This window comes from Acinonyx jubatus, chromosome E3, assembly GCF_027475565.1.
Source record: "Acinonyx jubatus isolate Ajub_Pintada_27869175 chromosome E3, VMU_Ajub_asm_v1.0, whole genome shotgun sequence".
NCBI lineage: Eukaryota > Metazoa > Chordata > Mammalia > Carnivora > Felidae > Acinonyx > Acinonyx jubatus.
This window is the reverse complement of record NC_069398.1, coordinates 35699456-35719408: the sequence shown is the minus strand read 5'-3', so window position 1 is coordinate 35719408 and position 19953 is coordinate 35699456. Positions and strand designations below refer to the sequence as shown.

Here is a 19953-nt window from a genome sequence, read left to right as displayed (position 1 = left end):
TGCTTCTCCTAAAACACAGCCTTTGCACTTTGATCTCAGTTTCCTTTCTGCCTTTAGAGTTTTGAATTTTCGTGAAGTTTTCGTTTGAATTCCGGTTACCGTGCAGCGTAACGTTCTCAGGCGTACAGAGTAGTGATTCACACTGCACACACCACCTGCTGCCCATCACAGCTGCGTCCTTTTCCCCGTCGCCTGTTCCCCATCCCCATCCCCCCCCCCCCCCCCGCCCCCGTGACCAGCCGTGTGTTCTCTAGTTAGGAGTCTGTTTCGTAGTTTGCCTCTCTCTCTCTCTCTGCCTTTGTTCATTTTTTTGTTTTGTTTTCTTAAATTCCACATGAGTGAAGTCATCTGGTATTTGTCTTTTTCTGACCGACTCACCTTCTTAGCATAATACTCCCTAGATCTATCCGTGTGGTTGCAAAGGGCAAGATCTCGTTCTTTTTTTACGGCTGAATAATATCCCATTGCACAGATGCCACATCTTCTGTGTCTGTTCATCAGTCAGTGGACACTGGGGCTGCTTTACAGCTTGGCCGTTGTTGATTGCGCTGCTATAACGTGGGGGGCATGTGCCCCTTTGAATTAGTGTTCTTGTGCAATTACTGAATCGTTGAGTAAGTTCTATTTTTAATTTTTGAGGAAACTCCGTAGTGTTTTCCAGAGTGGCTGCCCCAGTTTGCATTCCCACCAACAATGCGTGAGAGTTCCCCTTTCTCTGTCCTCGCCAACACTGGCTGTTTCTTGTGTTGTTTATTTTAGCTGTTCTGTGAGGTGGTACCTCGTTGTAGTTTTGATGTGTAATTTCCCTGATGATCAGTGATGACGAGCACTTTCTCACGAGTCTGTTGGCATCTGGATGTCATCCTTGGAGAAGTGCCTGTTCATGTCTTCTGCCCCTTTTTTAATTGGATTGTTTGGTTTTTAGGTGTTCAGTTGTATATGGTTTTTTTTTATATGTTTTGGATATTAACCCTTTATCAGATATGTCATTTGCAAATATCTTCTCCCATTCCGTAGGCTGCCTTTTAGTTTTGTTGATTGTTTCCTTCACCATTTAGAAGCTTTTTATTTTGATATAGTCTCAGTAGTTTATTTATTTCCATGGACTCAGGAGACATATCTAGGAAAAAGTTGCTACGGACAGCCAATGTCAAAGAAGTTACTGCCTGTGTGCCTGTGTTCTACTGTAGGATTTTTAGGTCTTTAATCCATTTTGAGTTTATTTTTATGCATAGTGTAAGAAAGTGGTCCAGTTTCCCCAGCACCATTTGTTGAAGCATCTTTTTCACACTGGATATTTTCTTCTGCTTCGTCGAGGATTAATTGACCATATAATCGTGGGTTCATTTCTGGGTTCTCTCTTCCGTTCTATTGATCTGCGTGTCTGTTTTTGTGCCAATCCCATACTGCTGTGATCACTATAGCTTCGTAATACAGCTTGAGGTCCAGAATTGTGATGCCTCCAGCTTTGTTTTGGTTTTTCAAGATGGCTTTGGTTATTCGCGGTCTTTTGTGGTTCCATACAAATTTTAGGATTGTTTGTTCTAGCTTTGTGAAAAATACTGTTGGTATCTTGATAGGATTGCATTAACTGTGTAGATTGCTGGGGCCCCTGGCTGGCTCGGTCAGTGGAGTGTGCGACTCTTGATCTCGGGGTTGTGAGTTTGAACCCTATGTTGGGTCTCAAGAATACTTAACAAAATCTTCAATCTGTAGATTGGTTTGGGTAGTATGGACATTTCAACAATATTTGTTCTTTCACTCCATGAGCATGGAATGTCTTTGCATTTCTTTGTGTCCTTTTCAGTTTTTTCGTTAATGTTTTATAGTTTTCAGATACAGGTCTTTTTTTACCTTCTTGGTTAGGTTTATTCCTGGGTGTCTTAGTATTTTGGTGCAATTGTAAATGGGATTGTTTTCTTAATTTTTCTTTCTGCCGTTTCATTATTGGTGTATAGAAACGCAACACATTCCTATACATTGAGTTTGTATCCTGCAACTTAACTGAATTCGTGTATCAGTTCCAGCAGGGGTTTTTTTCGGTGGTGTCTTTCCAGTTTCCCATATATAGTATCATGTCATCTGCAAATAGTGAAAATTTTACTTCTTCTTTACTAATCTGGATACCTTTTATTCCTTTGTGTTGTCTGATTGCTGAGGCTAGAACTTCCGGTACCGTGTTGAACAACAGTGGTGAGGGTGGACGTCCTTGTCTAGGTCCTGACCTTAGGGAAAAGCTCTCGGTTTTTTTCACATGGAGTATGATGTTCCCTGGGGTTTTCATATATGGCCTTTATTATGTTGTGGTTTGTTCCTTCTATTTCCACTTTGTTGAGGGTTTTTATCACGAATGGATGTTGTACTTTGTCAAAAGTTTTTTCTGCATCTATTGAAATGATCATGTGGTTCTTATCTGTCCTTTTATTAATGGAATGTATCACATTGATTGATTTTTGAATATTGAACCATGCTTGCAGCCCGGGAATCCTTCCTACTTGATTGTGGTGAGTGAGTTTTTTAATGTACTGTTAGATTCGGTTTGCTAATATTCTGTTGAGGACTTTTGCACCTGTGTTCATGAGGGATACTGGCCTATAGTTCTCTTTTTTTTGTGGTATCACGGTGGTACTGGCTTCACAGAATGAATTTGGAAGTTTTCCTTCCCCTTCTACTTTCGGAATAGTTTGAGAACAGAGTTTAAAATTTTTAAGATCAGACTTCTAATCAGAATCTTTGAACGTGTTTTTGTGGAAATTAACAAAGTTACTCTAAGATCACATGGAAATACGGAGGACCTAGGGCAGCCAGAACGTTGACAACGGAGAGCAAAGTTGAAAGGCTAACGCTTCCTTTTCCAGAACAATCTGCAGAGTGAGAACACAGAACTCCAGACTGCATGGGGCCAACCCACAGGTGGGGGGGGCGGGGGGGGGGGGACAGGGCTGGGGTCACGTGTCCACAAGTAGACACCCACGCATGTGGACGGCTGATCTTTGACAGGTTCCGCGACAATTTGGCAGAGAAAGGATGGTCTTTCAGCATTGGTGCTGGAAGAATTGGATTTGCACATAATTGGATATGAATTTGGGTCCATTCCTCCTATGATTTTCAAAAATTAACCTGAATTGCATCCTGGACCTAAATGTAACACCTAAGCCTGTAAACCTCTGCGAGCGGGGCTGGGGCGTTCTCTCGCATGTCGTGGGGAAGCGTCGTGGGCAGAAGGGGAGCCGACGAAGTGGGCTTCACCAGAACGACGACCTATGCTCCGTGGAAGACATTGTTGACAGAGTGAAGCAACAGCCACAGACGGAAAAGATTTGCAAATTACAGATTGAAGGGCTGCATTCAGAATACAGAAACAACGCTCAGAACTTGATGATACAAGAACAAATTTTTTAGTGGGCAGATTTTGTAGAGCGCCTCATCACGGAAGATACAAACAACCTCGCGAGAAGCTGTGCCGCGTCCTTAGGAAGCAATGGGGAACCACAGCAGGCTCCACACACGCTCTAAGTGGCTGTCGTTGAGCACTGGCCCCCCACACGCCCAGGGGGCAGGATGCGAAGCGGCGCGGCCACTTTGGAAGGGGTGAGGCCACTGCCCGTTCGGTGGAGTATTGTCGCGGAAGCGGCCGCTGCGTCCACGCAACCTTCTTGGCCACAGCCAGCCCGGGAAGCAGCCCGAGGTCCCGGCAGGTGACGGACAGGCAGAGGGATGAAGGCACAGGGTCACACGGATGTGGGAAGGGGGCCAGGAGCTGGCGAAGCCGGTGTGAGCCGCACAGTCCCGCTTAGAGACGGCCCGTGTACAGCGACGGGAAGCAGAGTGGGGAGCCCGGGAGCACCACAGGGGTGCTGGAAGCTTTGGGGCGACGGGTAGCTGCATCCTGCTTGCAGCGCTGGTGCGGAGGTGTATCCGTGTGTCAGAACACATCGGGTTAGGCACGCGGTGCACTTGGTTGTGTGTCGGACCTCGGTCGCCATACAAAACTTTTAAGCCAAGTGAGGCCACGCGGCTCCATCTCCGTCCTCAGAGTCAGCCTGCGTTTTTAAGATCTCGAAATGAAATGGGACTTGCAGGCGCACCTCAAACAAGGGATGTGTGACGAATGACCTTACCTAGGAGTCGTGAGACGTGCTTTGTGAATTGCAGTTTGTGTTTTTCACCTGCAGACAACCGCCCCGGGTTGGGCTGTCGGGAGCTCGTCTTCAGAAACCTCTCCAAGATCCTTCCCGCCATCTGTCATGACGTCACGGACTGGGTGGCGGGGACCAGGGTGAAGGCCGCGCAGCTGCTGGCCGTGCTGCTGCTGCACGCCGAGGACCACGTCACGCAGCACCTGGAGGTCGTCCTGCGAACCCTGCGCCGGGCCTGTGCCGACGACGACAGGGCCGTGGTCCGCAGCGTGAGTTGCCTCTTCCGGTCACGGAAGCTGTGGCTCCGGGTTGTGGACTTCGCCCTGGTTAGGCCGCGGGTCTGTGGGTTTTACCAAACGGGAGGGCCAAGATAACGTTTGCGTCGCCTGAGGTCCCCTGGGGTCTCGGCAGCCGCGCCCTCGCTCACAGCCCCTGCACAACCCGTGTCTGGTTTCTGGTCGCGCGGAGGGGGGACACGTAGGGTCCCTCTTCAGCAGGCTGCAGCCTGCGGCTCCCCAGAGCTGCGCTCCCAGCACGTGCAGGCGACGGCTCTGGATGCATCGATCGCGCCAGCGAGCCGGGGACACCGCCCACGGGCTTGTTCCTGAGAGTCCAGCTTGGGCAGGAGGGCGCCTCCCTGGCCCTGATGGCCGTCACGCCCACGGGCTCTGCAGGGAAAGCCAGGCAGGGGTGCGGCCCGGCGTGTGACGGCTGGCGGTTAGCACCACCCCGTGTGCAGCCAGTCGAGCCTCGGGTTTGCTTCCCTTGTCCTGATTGGCCCACCTCGCCAAGTCACAGCCCACGTGGACCTCACTTGGGACGTATGTGGGCCTGCAACAGTGACCTGACAGTCTGGTGGTCGTCCCATTCTGTCACCAGGGGATACTGTGTAGATGGGATCGTGCAGTGTGCCCTTTAGAGGTCGGCTTTTTTCACTCCTCCCGATGCCCTAGGGCCCGCTGGCCTGACTGCCCAGTGGCACCCATGGCACGGTGGTGCCAGCGAGTGGCTGTTTGTTCGAAGCAAGCTTGGGTCACCGGCAGCAGCCAAGGGGTGTGGGACCTGGTGGGCACTAACTGTGGCACACACGCCAGGCACAGACCTCCCTGTCTGTGCCGGGCCTGGAGGCCTGCAGGGAGCCGCGGGAGGGCCGGGAGCAGCCCGCCAGCGGCTCTTCTCCTCGCACAGTGCATCCGATCTGCCGAGCTGGTCGGGGCGTTCGTCAGCCCGGAGGTGTTTCTGAAGCTGGTTCTGCCCGCGCTGAAGAAGTCGCCCTCCCCCTCGGGCCTCCTGATCCTTGCGTCCATCGTCAGAGGCTGCCCTAGGGAGGCCCTCCGGCCGCACCTGACGCTCGTCGCTACGGAGCTGGCCCGGCCCCACATCTGTCAAGGCTCTGAAAATGTAAGTTGTAGGAAGGGAGGCGGGTGGAGCGCGTCGTGAGGGGTGGACAGCGCCCCCTGCCGACACTGTCCACGCATCGCCGCGGACGGCTATTAGATCCGGTCCCGGAAGCAGTGCCGCGGCTGGTTATAACATCACGGCCGGGATGCATCCCCGCAGATGGTTATGACGTCAGGTTCCAGGACGCACCGCCATGGGGGGGTTACTGTGTCAGGTGCCAGGACGCACCGCCGCGGATGGTTTCTGCGTCAGTTCCCGGATGTACTGCCGCGGATGGTTATGATGTCAGGTTCCAGACGTAGTGCTGCGCATGGTTATGACGTCAGGGTCCGGATGTACTGCTACGGATGGTTGTTGCGTCAGCCCTTAGAACACACCGCCCAGATTATTACGTCGGGGCCGGACGCACCGCCGCGGATGGTTATCATGTGCGGATGGTTATGACCTTAGGGACGGGCGCACCGTCGCGGATGGTTATCAGACGACGTCCCAGCACGCACTGCCGCGGATGGTTCCTGCGTCAGGTCCCTGCGTCAGGTCCCGGATGCACTGCTGCGGATGGTTATGATGGCCGGACCGAGATGCAGCGCCTCAGGTGGTTATTGCGTTAAGTCCCAGCACAGACCGTCGCCGCTAGTTATTACGTCAGGTCTCGGGCGCACTGCCGCAGATGGTTATTATGTCAGGGGCCGGATGTACTGTCGCAGATGGTTGTTGCGTCAGGTCTCAGCACACACCATCGCAGATGATTATTACGTCAGGGCCGGAAGCACCTCTGTGGGTGGTTATGTGAGGTTCCGGCACGCACGCCGCGGATGGCTATGACGTCAGGTACGAACGCATCCCCGAGGATGGTTGTCAATTGAGGTCTCGGCACGCACCACCACGGGTGGTTATTGCATCAGGCGCCGTCACGCATCCCTATGGATGGTTATCAGATGAGGTACCGGACACACCGCCGCGGATGGTTATCAGATGAGGTCCCGGCATGCACTGCTGCGGATGGTTATGACGTCAGGGTCCAGCCGTCAGACGCTTCCGCCTGACAGTGGCAGCCAGGGTCTGGGGACTCTTGTGCCCACTGCCACGTTCCGCCCTGTCCAGTCCGTATACTGTTACGGTAAAACTAAACACGTTGTGGGGTACGTGGGTGGCTCGGTTGGTCGGGCGGCTGACTTCGGCCCAGGTCACGATCTCAAGGTTCGTGGGTTCAGGCCCCACGTCAGGCTCTGTGCTGACGGCTCGGAGCCTGGATCCTGCCATGGATTCTGCGTCTCCCTCTCTTTCCCGCCTCCCCCATTTGCACTCTTCCTCCTTTTCTCGAAAATAAACGTTTTTAAAAAGACATGTTGAAAGTGCACGCTGGCCTCCTCCCACCTGCCCAGCGGCCTCTGTGGGGGGGCAGCACGGAGCGGGACACGTCCACGCCGGGGACGGCCGCGGGGCCGGGCCCGTCCCTAGGAGCCGGGGCGTTGCTCGCGTCCCTGGATGTTTTACTAACGCGCTGGGAAGCGGTGACGGCGTCCGCCCCTTCTGCTCCCGACGCGGTCTGGGCGCTCGGGCCTAGCCGTGTGGAATGATTCGTAATCGTTTCCCGTTGAGAAAAAATGAGGACTTTGTGTGCGGCGGTGACAGGCTTCAGCCCTGTGTCCCCAGCCCTGGGTGCTGCCCTCCCTCTCCTCTGTGTGGACAAGGGCCTGCCCGCCGCTGGCCGGCCTGGGGACCCCGCTCGGGGCGCTCGGGGGGGTTGGGGCCCGGCCACGCCTTCCGCACCAGGGTGCTCTGCGCGGGCTCATCTGGTCCTCGCGGCCCTTTCCCCACCTCACTCCCAGGTGACAAGGTGGTCTGGGCTCGGACAAACATCCACGTGCAAGGCCGTCTAAACGGAGGGAGCGGGGCTGTGTCGGCCGGAGGTGGCCGTGAGCCGCTCCACCTGCTTTTGGTGCTTCTAGGACGATTCACCTCTTCCCAAACCTGGTTTTCACAGAGTCAGCGAATCGACGTGAATTGTGCACGTGTATGCAGGCGGGTCTGGAAACGGTTCTGACTCCTCTATAGATGTGTGAGCCAGAAGCTTTTCTCCCCCCAGAAAATTAAGTTTGAGAAGGAGCATAGATGTTTATTTTTCTGTTTCTCGTTAGCGTTTTATTTATCTGTTTTGAGAGCGAGAAAGAGGGCGTGCGTGAGCGAGGGGCGGAGAGAGGGTGCAGAGCCCAGTGCGGGGCTCGGGGTCACCGACCTCGAGACCGGAGCCGAAGTCGGACCCTCAACCGACCCAGCCCCCCAGGCGCCCCCGCACAGGTGTTCGAACACAGATCTTCCACGTTTTACGGCAGAGAAGATACGACCTTCACGCCTCAGTGTCGTTCACGGGAAAACCAGTCCCTTAACCCACGCGGATGGGATTAAGCGTCCAGCTTTTTCGAGGAGGCGTTTCTGCAATGATGTTTGTACACAGATGCCTCGCCGAGGAAGCGCCGTGGCGCCGAGTGTCCCTCTGGACGCGCTCCAGCCGCAGGGAGACCCAGCCACCTTCCTCCCCTTCGCTCGTGGACACAGCCCTGTCGCCCCCACCCCCAGGCGGGGAGGGTCTCGTGCTCCTATGGTGACCCAGGACACACGGCACGTGCTTCCCGCAGACGTCCCCAGGCGGCTGTTTCCAGAGAGCCAGCCGAGGGGTGGACACAATCGTGTCCGTCCAGCAGTGGGGCCTGGGGGGGGGGGTAGTTGGGGGACCCGCAGCAGGTGCGTGGTCTGGCTGGGCCCGGGCCCAGGGATCGGATCCTTCCGTTTGAAATGTTTGCTTTGTGACAGGAGCTCGAGGTGAGGAAATTGTCTGATGGTGTAAGGAGAAGTCAGCGGTCCCGCTGAACCAGCGGAGACCTGGGTGCGGGGGCGCCGGCACCGTTACCGAAACGTCAGCCCCGGGCACTTTCTCGCAGTAAAGTCGGCGGCCTCCGGTGACACCTTCAGGAGCAGAGGCTAAAGCATGACTTTGGGTGTCTGTGTGCGGCCTGCGCCCTTTCTGCCTCTGGGGGGCAGGTAGGTGGGGACCGTTCCCCGCCGACGGCGCCGCTGGGAACGTGACTCCTCACTGGCACGGGAGTCGCGGCCTTGGGACCACCCAGAATGGAACAGCTCGCGCCTCCAGAAGGGAGCTTCCTCCTCCCGGAATCGCTCCCGAAGCATCTGGTCCAGGTCACTTCAGAAGTTAGCTGAGGGCGGCCTGCGGGGCTCGGTCGGGTAGATGCCCAACTCTTGATTTCGGCTCAGGTTCAGAGGGTCGAGCCCCGAGTCAGGCTCTGCGCAACAGCACAGAACCTGCTTGGGATTCTCGCTCGCTCGCTCTCTCGCTCTCTCTGCCCCTCCCCTGTCTCGCACGCGCTGTCTCTCGCTGTCTCCCTTGGTAAATATTTACAACGAAAAAGAAATTCGCTGAACTCACGTGCTCAGAAACTCATTTACTCTCAGTCCAGGACCAGAGGAATTGGGCTGTAGGGCACGTGAGGATTTGAGCAAAGTCACCCGCCTGGCTTCTCGGGGTAGCTGGACACCCAGCCCTCAAGGCCTCGTCCTGTCCTGCTCCCGAGCCGCGTGCACAGACCACACTCCTCTGTGATCCCGTGTGAGTTCTGTTTAAACTTTGGTGGCTTACGTCACTTGTGCATGAGCCCCAGGGCCCCAGAAGGGACTCTGGACCCGCCCCCGCCAGCGGCACGGTGCGCACGCTTCCCGTGTTCTGTGCGCTGCTCCGTGACCACGACCCCGTCCTTCCTGCCCCTCGTGAAATGCGTGAAGCAGGCGTGTGGAGGGATGCACTAGAAGCACACGTGGACACTCGCTCCCGGCCCACAGATGAGGAGGCTGGGAGGCCAGGAGGGGAGCGGCTGGATGGACCAGCCGAGGCATCCCCTTGTCTCCCCGGCCACCAGGAAGCACTTCCCGAGCCACGGAATTTCTTTCTTTTTGTTAAAACGGTAGCGTGGGAAGACTCGGAAACACACAGCAGCAGAAGAGCAGAATGAACCCCGTGCGCCCCCACACAGCCTCAGCGGCCGTGGGCTCAGACTCTGCTGTGTGTCCACCTCTCTCCGCTGTTTCTCTTACCTTTGGGGGCAGGTTGGTGGGGGCTGGGTGTTTGCAAGCAGATCCGTTTCCCTTGTGAATTCTAGGGGATGTGTTGCTGACTCATGAGAACTTCTTTAAGCGTAACTCAGAGACCGTTGAGCGTTTCTTTCCGGGGCTGTGTTCAGTTTCCCCTGGAAAAGAACGCCATAAAGTTTTCCCGTCGAAGAATGCCCTCCTTATGGTCCGTGTGTTCTAATCTGCGACCAGAGTGTGCTGTGTCCTGTGGGTGGGTGCTGGGCAGGGGGAGACAGGAGCTGGAGGGGGCAGAAGGGGAGGGGGCTGGGACGGTAGGCTGGGGCTGGGGGGCAGAAGGGCAGCGGGGAGGGAGCTGGGGCTGGGGGTGCAGGGGGGCCCTGGGGGCGCGGCAGGGGGCAGGAGCACACAGGCTAGGGGAGAGCTGGCTCAGGTGCTCCCTGCTCTCCTGGCAGCACCTCTACGGGGAGCACCTGCTGCTGTGCGTGCGGACTCTGGTCTCCGTGTGCCGCGAAGACTGCAGACGGTGCAGCTTACAGCTCTTGGAGGTGCTGGTGACCATAGAGGCGCTCTGGGGTGCCACAGACCTCGGCGACAAGGTGAGGCTGCGCGGGGGACGGAGCTTATGCTGAGGAGGGTGCTCGGCCCTGAGCAGGTGGGACCACCATCCACAAATCCTGCCGTGGAACCGGAAGCCTCGGGCTTGCCTGGCTCGGCTGACCGGAAGCGTGGAAGGGCGTGTGGGACGAGTTGCTCGTGAGGCAGCCTCGGGGACGCAGGGAATTTCAGATTCCCTCCAACTGCCGCCTGTCGTTGTGTCTCAGGGGTCACAGCTGCAGACAGACAGACGGACACGTGTAACCTCGCCTCCCGTCTGTGGTAAACACGTAGGTGACTGACCGTCTAGAGAGAAAATAGCATCGTGTTTCCTGTTTAATCACAGGCCAGCTTTGCAGAACTATTTCTGTTCTCTCAGCTCTGGGTCTAGGCTTTAAATGCTCTACTGACGTCCAGTTCCCCTTGGGCTCCAGGGACCTTTTGGGGGGGGTGTCTTCCTCCTACAGCCATGCACAGATCTCTGGGGCTCACCTATGGAGGAGGCGTGCCGGGGAGGCTCACAGAGCCACAGTCCCCGTGTCCAGGAAGCCTCCCGCCCTCCCCTTCCTTTCTTGGGCATCTGAATTTTGTTTTCTTTCGTTTAAAGACAACCTTTCCACTTTTCCCAAGGGCACATACCTCAGCAGGCGGCTTGTCACCGTAAAGCCACACACACTAGCAAGAGCCAAATCCACGTGCCTGGGACCCACGGGAAGGAAACCGAGCAGCCGCCAGGTTGTAGGCACAGGCTGCTGGGAGGTGGCTGCCGGCCCATCTCCTGTCCCCTGGCCCGCTGTCACCTCTGTCATCACTGTCGCCACCGGGAGGCCTGGTCATAGGGTGGCCTCGGGCAAGCATGGTTTATGTCCCTCAGTTCAGTGCCCTGCAGCCCCCAGGTGCCCTTGTTCCTCACAGATCGAGCTCTCCCACCGCAGGGGGCCTGAGGACCCCAGGAGAAGCCTTGTGCAGCCTGGGGGCACGGCGGCTGAATCTCTCATAAGTGCAAGTCTGTTCTTTGTCGTCCAGATGGCGCCGACCCAGCGTGAACAGTAGCCGTCAGACGGGCCCCTGCAGTCCTATCCCCCGCGGGCGCTCCAGGGGCTCTGTCGTGTCGCGTGTCCTCCACAGTGGAGGTGGAGCGCTCGCGGTCGGCCGGGTCGTCCTAGCCCGTCGTGTGACAGAGTGCGCTCTGATGATGACGATTGGTCTCCCCTGGGCTTTTGAGCCTTAGGAGTGGGGTTTCCCCAGCCAGTGACTCGCATTTCCAGGTCCGGGAGACCATGGACGCGCTGGCCGCGGCACAGGACATGGACGGCCGCCAGGATCTGTACCGGGAGCACGCGGGCCCCCTCGTGGAGTGGCTCGCCGCGTCGCACCACGACTGGACCGTCCACTCAGCAGAGCTTCTGCAGTTCGTCGTGGTGGTCAACCACGCAGGTGAGCTCCCGAAACTGTAATGTGGCCCTTGAAAGTCTGCCCGGCAGCGGCACCTGGGTGGCTCGGGTCATGATCTCACGGTTTGTGAGTTCGAGCCCCACATCGGGCTCTGTGCTGACAGCTCAGAGCCTGGAGCTGCTTCGGCTTGTGTGTGTCTGTGTGTGTGTCTCTCTCTCTGCCCCTCCCCCCCGAAGTAAACAAAAACGTAAAGAAAAGAAAGTCTGCCAGGCATACGGTGTTTACGTTAAGCCTCGGAGGTGTGCTTATCGTGGCCTTGGGCGCAGTGTGTTCTTCGCACAGTCCACAGTGTCCCTGCAGAGCCTCACACGTGGCGTGGGCCTCTGCTGTCCAGTGTCTCCAGGCCTTTCCCCACCGGGCCGCGGGGTGGGTGAAAGAACGTTCCTTAGGCAGAGCTTATGCTCAGACCCGTGCCTTCTCCCTGCCTTGGGACATCCGTAGAGGTCTCACCGGACAGATTTCATTTTAAAAGATGAGTCTTAAAAAAAAAAAAAGATCTTAGACTCTGAACAGCAGCTCCCTCCCCAGCTTAGAAAACAGCCAGAGGCCGCGTCCCAAGGCTCCAGAACCGAAAACCTGTGCACCCTTGAGGCCGGCCAATCAGGAAGAGGGGACGCGGCCTTGGTGCGCTTTTCCAAGTGTTTTCTCAGAGTGTCGATGGCGTGTTTCTCCGTCCTGTGTCCGGAAGCGTCCTGCTTCACACGCGCTGTGCTCGGGCGGCGTTCATCGCCAGGTGCCCACACCCCACGCAGCGCTGTCCCACTGAGAGCACGCCGCTGCGCCCCCGGGTCTGTTCGGTGTCCGTATTCTTCCCGTAGGACGCTCCCGTTTACGTGTCTCGTTACGCCGTCAGCCGTGACAGACACCCTGCTGTCTGCAGGAGACTTTGTTTTTATAGAGCGCGTTCAACAGACTGGACTTGTTCAAAATGGCGTTTGGTGCCTGGATAGCAATGAGGGGACAGTGATGCACGTGAGCGGAAAGCATCTTTATCGGAGGGGCTGGAAGATGCTCCCTGAAACCCCTCTCTCCTCTTGATCGTGCGCTCTGTCTTCCGTGAAAATGCGGCCTTGGGAGATCGGGGTCTCTTCCCGGAAGATCGCTCCCTCCTCCTGCAGTGAGAGGTCCGGGGCTCCGTCTTCCGTGCGATCTCCAAGGAAAACAAACCCCAGAGGGTGTGAGCAGACCCGGTGCCCACCGGTGCTGGCAGTGTCCTGCCCCTGGGCCACGTCCTCCTTCTGCCTTTGTTTCTCTTTCTCCCCCAGACCCACACCTGCCCTCAGATTAATGCGCAGCCTTGCGTTTCCGTCTTGCAGCTTTGACGCCGAGTGTGAGACAATGCATCTGGGCCTTGCCGTGGGACGAGCAAGCGCGTTGTGAGCAGGGTGGTTGGGAGAGGGCCCGCCTGGAGGGGAGGGCGCTCCGTGACCCGGGTCCGTGCAACCCGAGAGCGTGTTTGCACCCCAGGGACTCTTTATTCCGATCACGACTCGATGCCCTTCCAGATACTAAGGCTCGTTGCCCGTGTGTGAGGCCCGCGGTCCCGGGGAAGCCGCGCAGGCGCCTGTCCAGCAGCAGCTCGGGAAGGGCGGTGGCTGCCGAGTGTAGGGGCAAATATTAAACGCTGTACGTGTTCTGAATAATTTATCTTGGTTGATCTTTAAAGTGTTGCTTGACCGCAACGTTTTTTTTTTAAGAATCTGAGAAAACATGAGGAAATAGAAAGTCACCGTATTGAACAATTAGCACGATTTGGGGGGTAAGCGTTTGCTTCTACAGGGACACCCTCGATCCAGAAAGGAGAGGAAGGCGGTGGACGGACCGTAACCGCCCCTGTGCCCACGGCCCCTCCCCGGCACCCGGCGCCGACCCGGCGGCGGGGTGGGGGCTGCGTCGTCCCGCGAGCAGGAGCCGTGGGAACCGTGAGCTGTGTGTTTTCCAGGCCCGGCGCTGGGAGAAGTCCTCCCCCACCTGGTGCCCGTCCTCAGGAGCTGCCTCCAGCCCGCCCGGGACCCGCAGATGCGCCTGCGGCTCTTCCCCTCCCTGTCGCGGGTGCTGCTGAGCGCAAAGCAGACGGTCGACTCCCAGGGGTAGGTGTGCCCGGCCTCCAGCCTCTGCGGGTGCTCTCAGGTGGGAGCTGCGGTCACCCCGGGCTCTGGCGCCGGCCGCGGGAGCGAGCACCCGCCCGGACAGACACCGAGTCCTCGTCGTTTCCACGTGGCCGTTAAAATTCCATCGAACGAAGAGGTTGTAGGGAACGTTAACTGTTAATGGTTTATACATTAGCTAGCCTCAGTTTTAAATGCCTTTGGTACCTTTGAAACCTAACAGAGAACGGGCTGAATCCCCTTAGTGGCTAAAGCGTGAGGAAAACCCTGTTGTCAGCAAGGACTTAGGGCAGTAAACCCGTGACGGGCCGGCGGCAGACCCTGGCTGGCCGGGCGCCGCGTGGGTGCACCTCGCCCCCAGGCCCCCAGCAGCTGGGTGGGCGGTAAGGCGTGTGGGGACCCTGTCCCCTCGGAAGGAGCGCGTCCTGCCATGTCACGAGTGTGCTGGGACCTTTCCCTGGGGCTCCTCCTCTCCCCGGGCTCTGCCGGCCCGTCCGCGGGCAGGGAATCCCGTCTGCTGCTCGTCTGCCCGAGCTTCCAGCCTACAAGGGCCATAAAGAGACGATGTTGGCCCGCAGGCCTCCCGTCAGGGGAGCTTCCCATGGATAAGCCGCAAGGGCGCGGGCCAGCTGGCGCCTCACAGCCTGTGCTCCCCCACGACCTCGCGAGGGGCCTCAACAAGCCCCCGGGCACGGGGAGCCCTGGGGATGCACTGCCAACCCTCTTCTGCCAGAACGTGTTCGCCGGCTGCCCGCGGGTCCCGACCTGAGGCCGAGGTGGCCGAACACGGGCGCTGATCGGCTGCCCTGGGTCCTCGGCCTCACGATGTCCTACTGAAGCGCCAAGTCGGGCTCCTCAGTTTGAGGAGGTGCTGTTTTGGGGACTCTGCATGGACGGGTTGCTCCCTCCACAGAGCGCCCCCAGCGTGGGCCCTTGGTGCCAGCCCCCACCTGTCCTGGGTTTGGTCATTGCTCTTGGTGGTCCCTGCACCCCCAATCCCGTGGCCTCTGCTCCCCGGGGCGTCTGTGGAGACGCGACAGACCTTGCTGGCCACCACCTGGGCGCTGCCCGTCTCCCACGGCAGAGCGGCAGCCTGGCCAGCACGCGGTCCTCGCTTTTCCAGCCACTTCACCTGACGCCTCAGAGGACAGGACCGTTGGGTCTTTCCACAGAGCTCCCTCGTAAATCATTTTGCGGGAAATAGCAGCCCTTTGTGTAAAAACTAAAGCACGTTAAAAACCTAATTGTGTGAGTGTGTGTGTGCGCGAGCGAGCATGTGTGTGCGTGTGTGTGCAAGTCCAGACCCAGATTTGCCGCGTACCTACATCTCTGGCTCTTGGATGCCCCCTGCTGGAAGCAAGCAGGTGGAGCCTTCCCCAGAAGGGACGGTCCCTGAGTGAGGGTCCAGGCAGCGGAGAGGGACAGAAGCAGAGGCCGGAGGGCAGGGTGCAGGGAGAGCCTCGGTGCCACGCGGCTCTGGCCCCGCCTTGGAGGCTACTACACCTTTTCGGTATTCCAGAACAGCTGGTATTTGAGACGTGAGCCACCTTTGAAATACACTTTGGAATAAGGTTCAGAAATAAGTTGATGAATCACTCGTTCAAGCAAACGTGTTTCGGTCTAATGGTGGCAGCGCAGTGGGATTCGTGAGGACGCTCAGGCCTTTCTCTGGGTGCCTCTCGACGGGGTGCTCAGAGTGTGGCTCCACAGCACGAGCCGCCCGGCACAGCGGGATGTGTGAGTTTACATCCAGACCAAGTGCCCAGACTGCTGGCAGGAACGTCCACGTCTCTGTGACCGTGGCGCTCGGGCCCTGGGTGCGGAGGGGAGCGTGCCCACGGGGGGGGGTGTCGGGTGTGCGTGCGTAGGGTGGCCACACGTGCAAATGACGTTGCTGGCCTGGTCGATGTGCCCGGTGACCTCACGTCTCCTATTTTAGAGCCCAGCAGAGATGAGTGGGGCCCCCACAGCCTGACCCCTGCAGGGGGGGGTGGGGTGCTCTGGAGGCTGCAGGCCCAGCAGAGGCCAGCAGGAGCTGGGAAGGCCGCTGGCTCTCCCCCAGGCACCCACTCCCCTGCAGGGAGGGCGCCCGCCCCAGGGAGGCAGCCGTCCTCCTATTCCGGCTCCCCTCTGCCCCGCGCGCTCCCCTTCACCTGCTATCTCGTGTCTCCACCCCAGGCACTTTCACCACTACCTCGACACTGTGACGAAGGACATCTTGGTCCCCAATCTGCAGTGGCACGCAGGGAAGACGGCTGCAGCCATCCGCACGGCAGCCGTGTCCTGCCTCTGGGCGCTCATCAGCAGTGAGGTCCTGTCGGACGAGCAGGTGGGGCTCCCAAGGACACCTGCCGGGGGGAGGCGGGGGACACACGTGTAGCCGCCAAACACTGCTTTCTGAAACCCACAGGGGAGGGAGCCTGGGGGCCGCGGGCGAGGGCAGGGTACCACCGGCCATCGTGACCCGTAGCATTTTGTTTTGATCAGCTGGGGCTGCCGTTAGGTGTATGTATTGAACGTGGCTCTTTACGGAGCAGAGAACGCAGAGAACATATGCACAGAACTCTACCTGAGCTTGGCCGATCTCGGGGTTTCTGCGCTACTGTTACTCCACCTGCACAACGGGATCAGGGAAACGGGGGGCAAGAGGCAGCTGTCCGAAGGCCTTGCTGTTGCTCTGCGCTCGGCCCCAGGTCTGCAGGCATCCGGCCAGGTGTTCATCTAGTGTGTGAGCTCCACCTCCTGGTCCACTGAACCGCCATGAGTTTTTTTTAAGTAGGTTTTGTTTTATTGATTTATTTAAACTTAAATCCAAGTTAGTTAACACGTAGCGTAATAGTAATTTCAGGAATAGAACTTAGCGATTTATCACTTACGTATCGCACCCGGTGTTCGTCCCAACGAGTGCCCTCCTTAACGTCCCCTCGCCCATTTAGCCCATCCCCCCACCCAACACCCCGCCAGCAACCCTCAGTTTGTTCTCTGTATTTAAGAGTCTCTTACAGTTTGCCTCCCTCTCTGTTTTTATCTTATTTTTCCTTCCCTTCTTCTATGTTCATTTGTTTTTTAAATTCCACACGAGTGAAATCGTGTGATACTTGTCTTTCTCTGACTGCCTTATTTCGCTTAGCATGATACGTCTGGTTCCATCCACGTTGTTGCAAATGTGAACCACCATGATTTGAGTTAAAACGTCCCCCAAATTGTATGGACACAACATGCAGCCACGCTAGCAAGGAGCAGGCTGTAGGCTTGTCTCCACGGCTTTGTGAGTGATGAGCTTGTCCACTGACCAAGTTAAACAAAACTGTTCAACTGTTCATCTAGGTTTTATTTATTTTTTAGTGTTTATTTTTGAGAGAGAGAGACAGAATGCGAGCAGGGGAGGGGCAGAGAGAGAGGGAGACACAGCATCAGAAGCAGGCTCCAGGCTCTGAGCTGTCAGCACAGAGCCCGACATGGGGCTTGAACTTGAAAACCACGAGATCGTGACACGAACTGAAGTCGAAGTCAGACGCTTAACCGACTGAGCCCCCCAGACGCCCTAAGTCATCTAGATTTTAAAATCAAGGTTTGAGTTCTCATATAAAAATTTTAAAAACATTCCAGACTCCTTTATATCTGTACGAGAGCCAAGCTCCTTCCATCATGGGCAGCGTGTGCACAGTGAGGGACCAGCGCTGTCACCTCCAGGACAGAGCCGATCAGGACCCTCCTCTGTCTTCCGATTACAGATCCGGAAAGTTCAGGAGACGCTGATGCCGCAGATTCTAACCTCCCTGGAAGAAGATTCCCAGATGACTCGATTAATTTCGTGCCAAATCATCAACACATTTCTAAAGACCTCCGGTGGTGTGGCTGATGCCGATAAGCTCATCAAGGTTTATCCTGGTACGATGCTTTTCTTTCCCAAACTGTGCGGGTCTGTTTCTTCTAGAGGGAGATGGAAGCTGGTACTTGGACTTCCGGTCGCCCTGGTGCCAGGAGTCCAGACGCAGCCGTCACTGAAGAGAGAGCGAGGCAGGCAGCCCGTGCCCAGGCAGTGGGACCCCCACCCCAGAGCAGGCGCTGCGGCCAGGCCAGGGTGCGAGGACGGGCGCGGCAAGAGCTTCTGCGGCGGCCGTGCCTTCCGTCCCGCGTCTCCGCCTCTCTGGAGCCCCAGCACCGGGCGAGTCCCAGATCAGAAGCAGAGGAACAACCCCCACCCCGGCCCTGAGCAGAGTAGCAGACGCAGAGGATTCCTAAGAACACAGAGAAAACCGCGTTGAGGAGGAGAACAAGGATCCCAACGCTGCAGGGATAGATGTTCTAGAGCCCAGCTCAGAGCTCAGACAAAAACACAAACGGGACGAAGCTGCAGATAAGGAGCCCGGCAGACGCTCTAGGCTTGTGCACGCCAACTGGAGGGAGGGTCCTGTGGAGGAGGAAGAGGAGGAGGAAGAGGTAGAGGAGGTGGAGGAGGAGGAGGAGGGGACGGTCAGCCTCAGGTGGGGCGTGCAGCGTCTGTGGGCGCACCTGTGGCTGGTCTCCACGGCCCGTCATAGCCGCACTGGGCTGTCCTCTGTGCCGCAGCATTTAGCTGATGTAGTGATGCCTAAAAGGTGGTTTTCAGGAGTCCCAGAAATGAAAAGTCCCTGAAGTTCAGAGCTGGAGCCACTGGGTGCACAAGACGGAGCGTGGTGGGGACAGGATTCGTGAGCGGAGTCCACTCGGGACGCCGTGAGAGGAAGACACGCGTCTGCGGGGAGAGGGGCTCCAGCGCTCCCAGCTCCGGGGGGAGGGATGGATGGCTGATACCGGCAGAGGTGGGGACTCAGAATATTCCGGAACTGCAGGTGGTGCATCTTGATGCTGAGCAGGAAGCCGCCTGCTGAAATCAGAGTTGAAGTCCCCTTTCTCACGCGTTCTTGCAAGTTTCTTTTCACTTTTTGTGTTTACTTTTGTGACAACAAACACCGTATTCCTCCCGGCGACCCTTACAGTTCTGTTTGCGCCAAGTCAGTTGGTGACTGTCAGAGTCCGTTGGGATTTTGCTCACGTCTAAAAAGAGCCAGCGAAAAGATTGCACATATCTGGGCTTTGGGGGTTGTTTTCATGCAAAAGGATTTCCTCGCGGGCTCCTTTCTCGGGACCAGTTCAGGGCCCTGGGTGGCGATGTGTTTGCAGAGGGCAGGACGCCCCGAGGTCTGTCGTACGGAGGATGCATGTGCACCCAGCACGGGCCCCAAGAGAGCCACCCTTTGTTCCAAGCCCACAGTTGCACGTGACGGCTGACCCCAATCACAAAAGTGAATTTCCAGGCCGCTTCTTAAAACTCGGGAATTACCGTCAGAGGAAAACACGCCATGCCAGAGTCGGCCTGAGCCGGAGGGAGTGAGGACATGGGAGGAGTCCCTGTGGGACTCGGGTGGTGGTGTGCCCACCAGGCCGCCGTCCCAGGACTGGGTGAGGCCCAGACCCTTAGGAAAACCCTTCTGCCATGAGCTAGTGCCCGGCAGGAGGCCACAGTGCCATGAGCCCACAGCCCTGCCTGCTCACTTCCGGGGGCCGGACCTCCCACCACCTGGGGCTGCAGCCCTGCTCCCTACCCCCGGCTACCTCTTGCCCTGCTCACGGAGTGCCCGAGCGACTGCTGAATCTCCAGAGACACCCGGCCACAGGGCCAGGGATTTCTCACAGTTTGGGGGAGAAAAGTATACATTTGATAAAAACCTCACCGGTGAATGGTGAGTTTCTGCTAACTGGAGAGGTGGTTCCTGTTTTCAGCAGCCGAGTGGTCTGGCTCAGAGCTCAGCAGAAACAACACTGATACAGGTGGTGGTGATCATGTCACTGGGGCCCGAGCTCTGTCCCTAGAGCCCAGTTGGGAGGGCGGTGTGCACATCCAGGGGACGGGCAGCCAGGGTGTGATGCCCATGGTGACAGACGGAGCATCTTGGAACCACAGAGAGCCCGGGGCACCTGGCAGGTGAGACAGGGAGAGCAACTCAGGCCTGCCCACCCCTCCTCCCACCCGGCCCAGAGTCCACCCTGTGGCCAGTGCGGTCAAGGGGTCCGGCACACTGGGAGCCGCCCCCAGCCCCTGGCACGCGAGCACCAGTCTCCCCACAGGATGGGTTTACCATGGCCCGAGGGCGAGTGCCCCAGGGGTA

The 19953-nt window shown here is 57.6% G+C and overlaps 1 protein-coding gene across 3 annotated transcripts in view; it reads left to right on the top strand.

The window, feature by feature from the left end:
- The window catches only part of DNAAF5 (dynein axonemal assembly factor 5), a 48343-nt gene that overhangs the window by 18278 nt on the left and 10112 nt on the right, over nt 1-19953 (top strand). For 2 of the 3 annotated variants that reach the window (XR_008294709.1, XM_053213605.1), the window contains exons 5-11: nt 4176-4408; nt 5328-5540; nt 10097-10240; nt 11507-11675; nt 13636-13783; nt 15980-16130; nt 17536-17692. Coding sequence is in view for 2 of the 3 variants with exons in the window: in XM_053213605.1 (XP_053069580.1) it covers nt 4176-4408; nt 5328-5540; nt 10097-10240; nt 11507-11675; nt 13636-13783; nt 15980-16130; nt 17536-17692 (1215 nt within the window). In the remaining variant the exon portion in view is untranslated. The remainder of the gene's footprint in view (nt 1-4175; nt 4409-5327; nt 5541-10096; nt 10241-11506; nt 11676-13635; nt 13784-15979; nt 16131-17535; nt 17693-19953) is intronic. The other variant, XM_053213606.1, reaches the window with a different exon arrangement.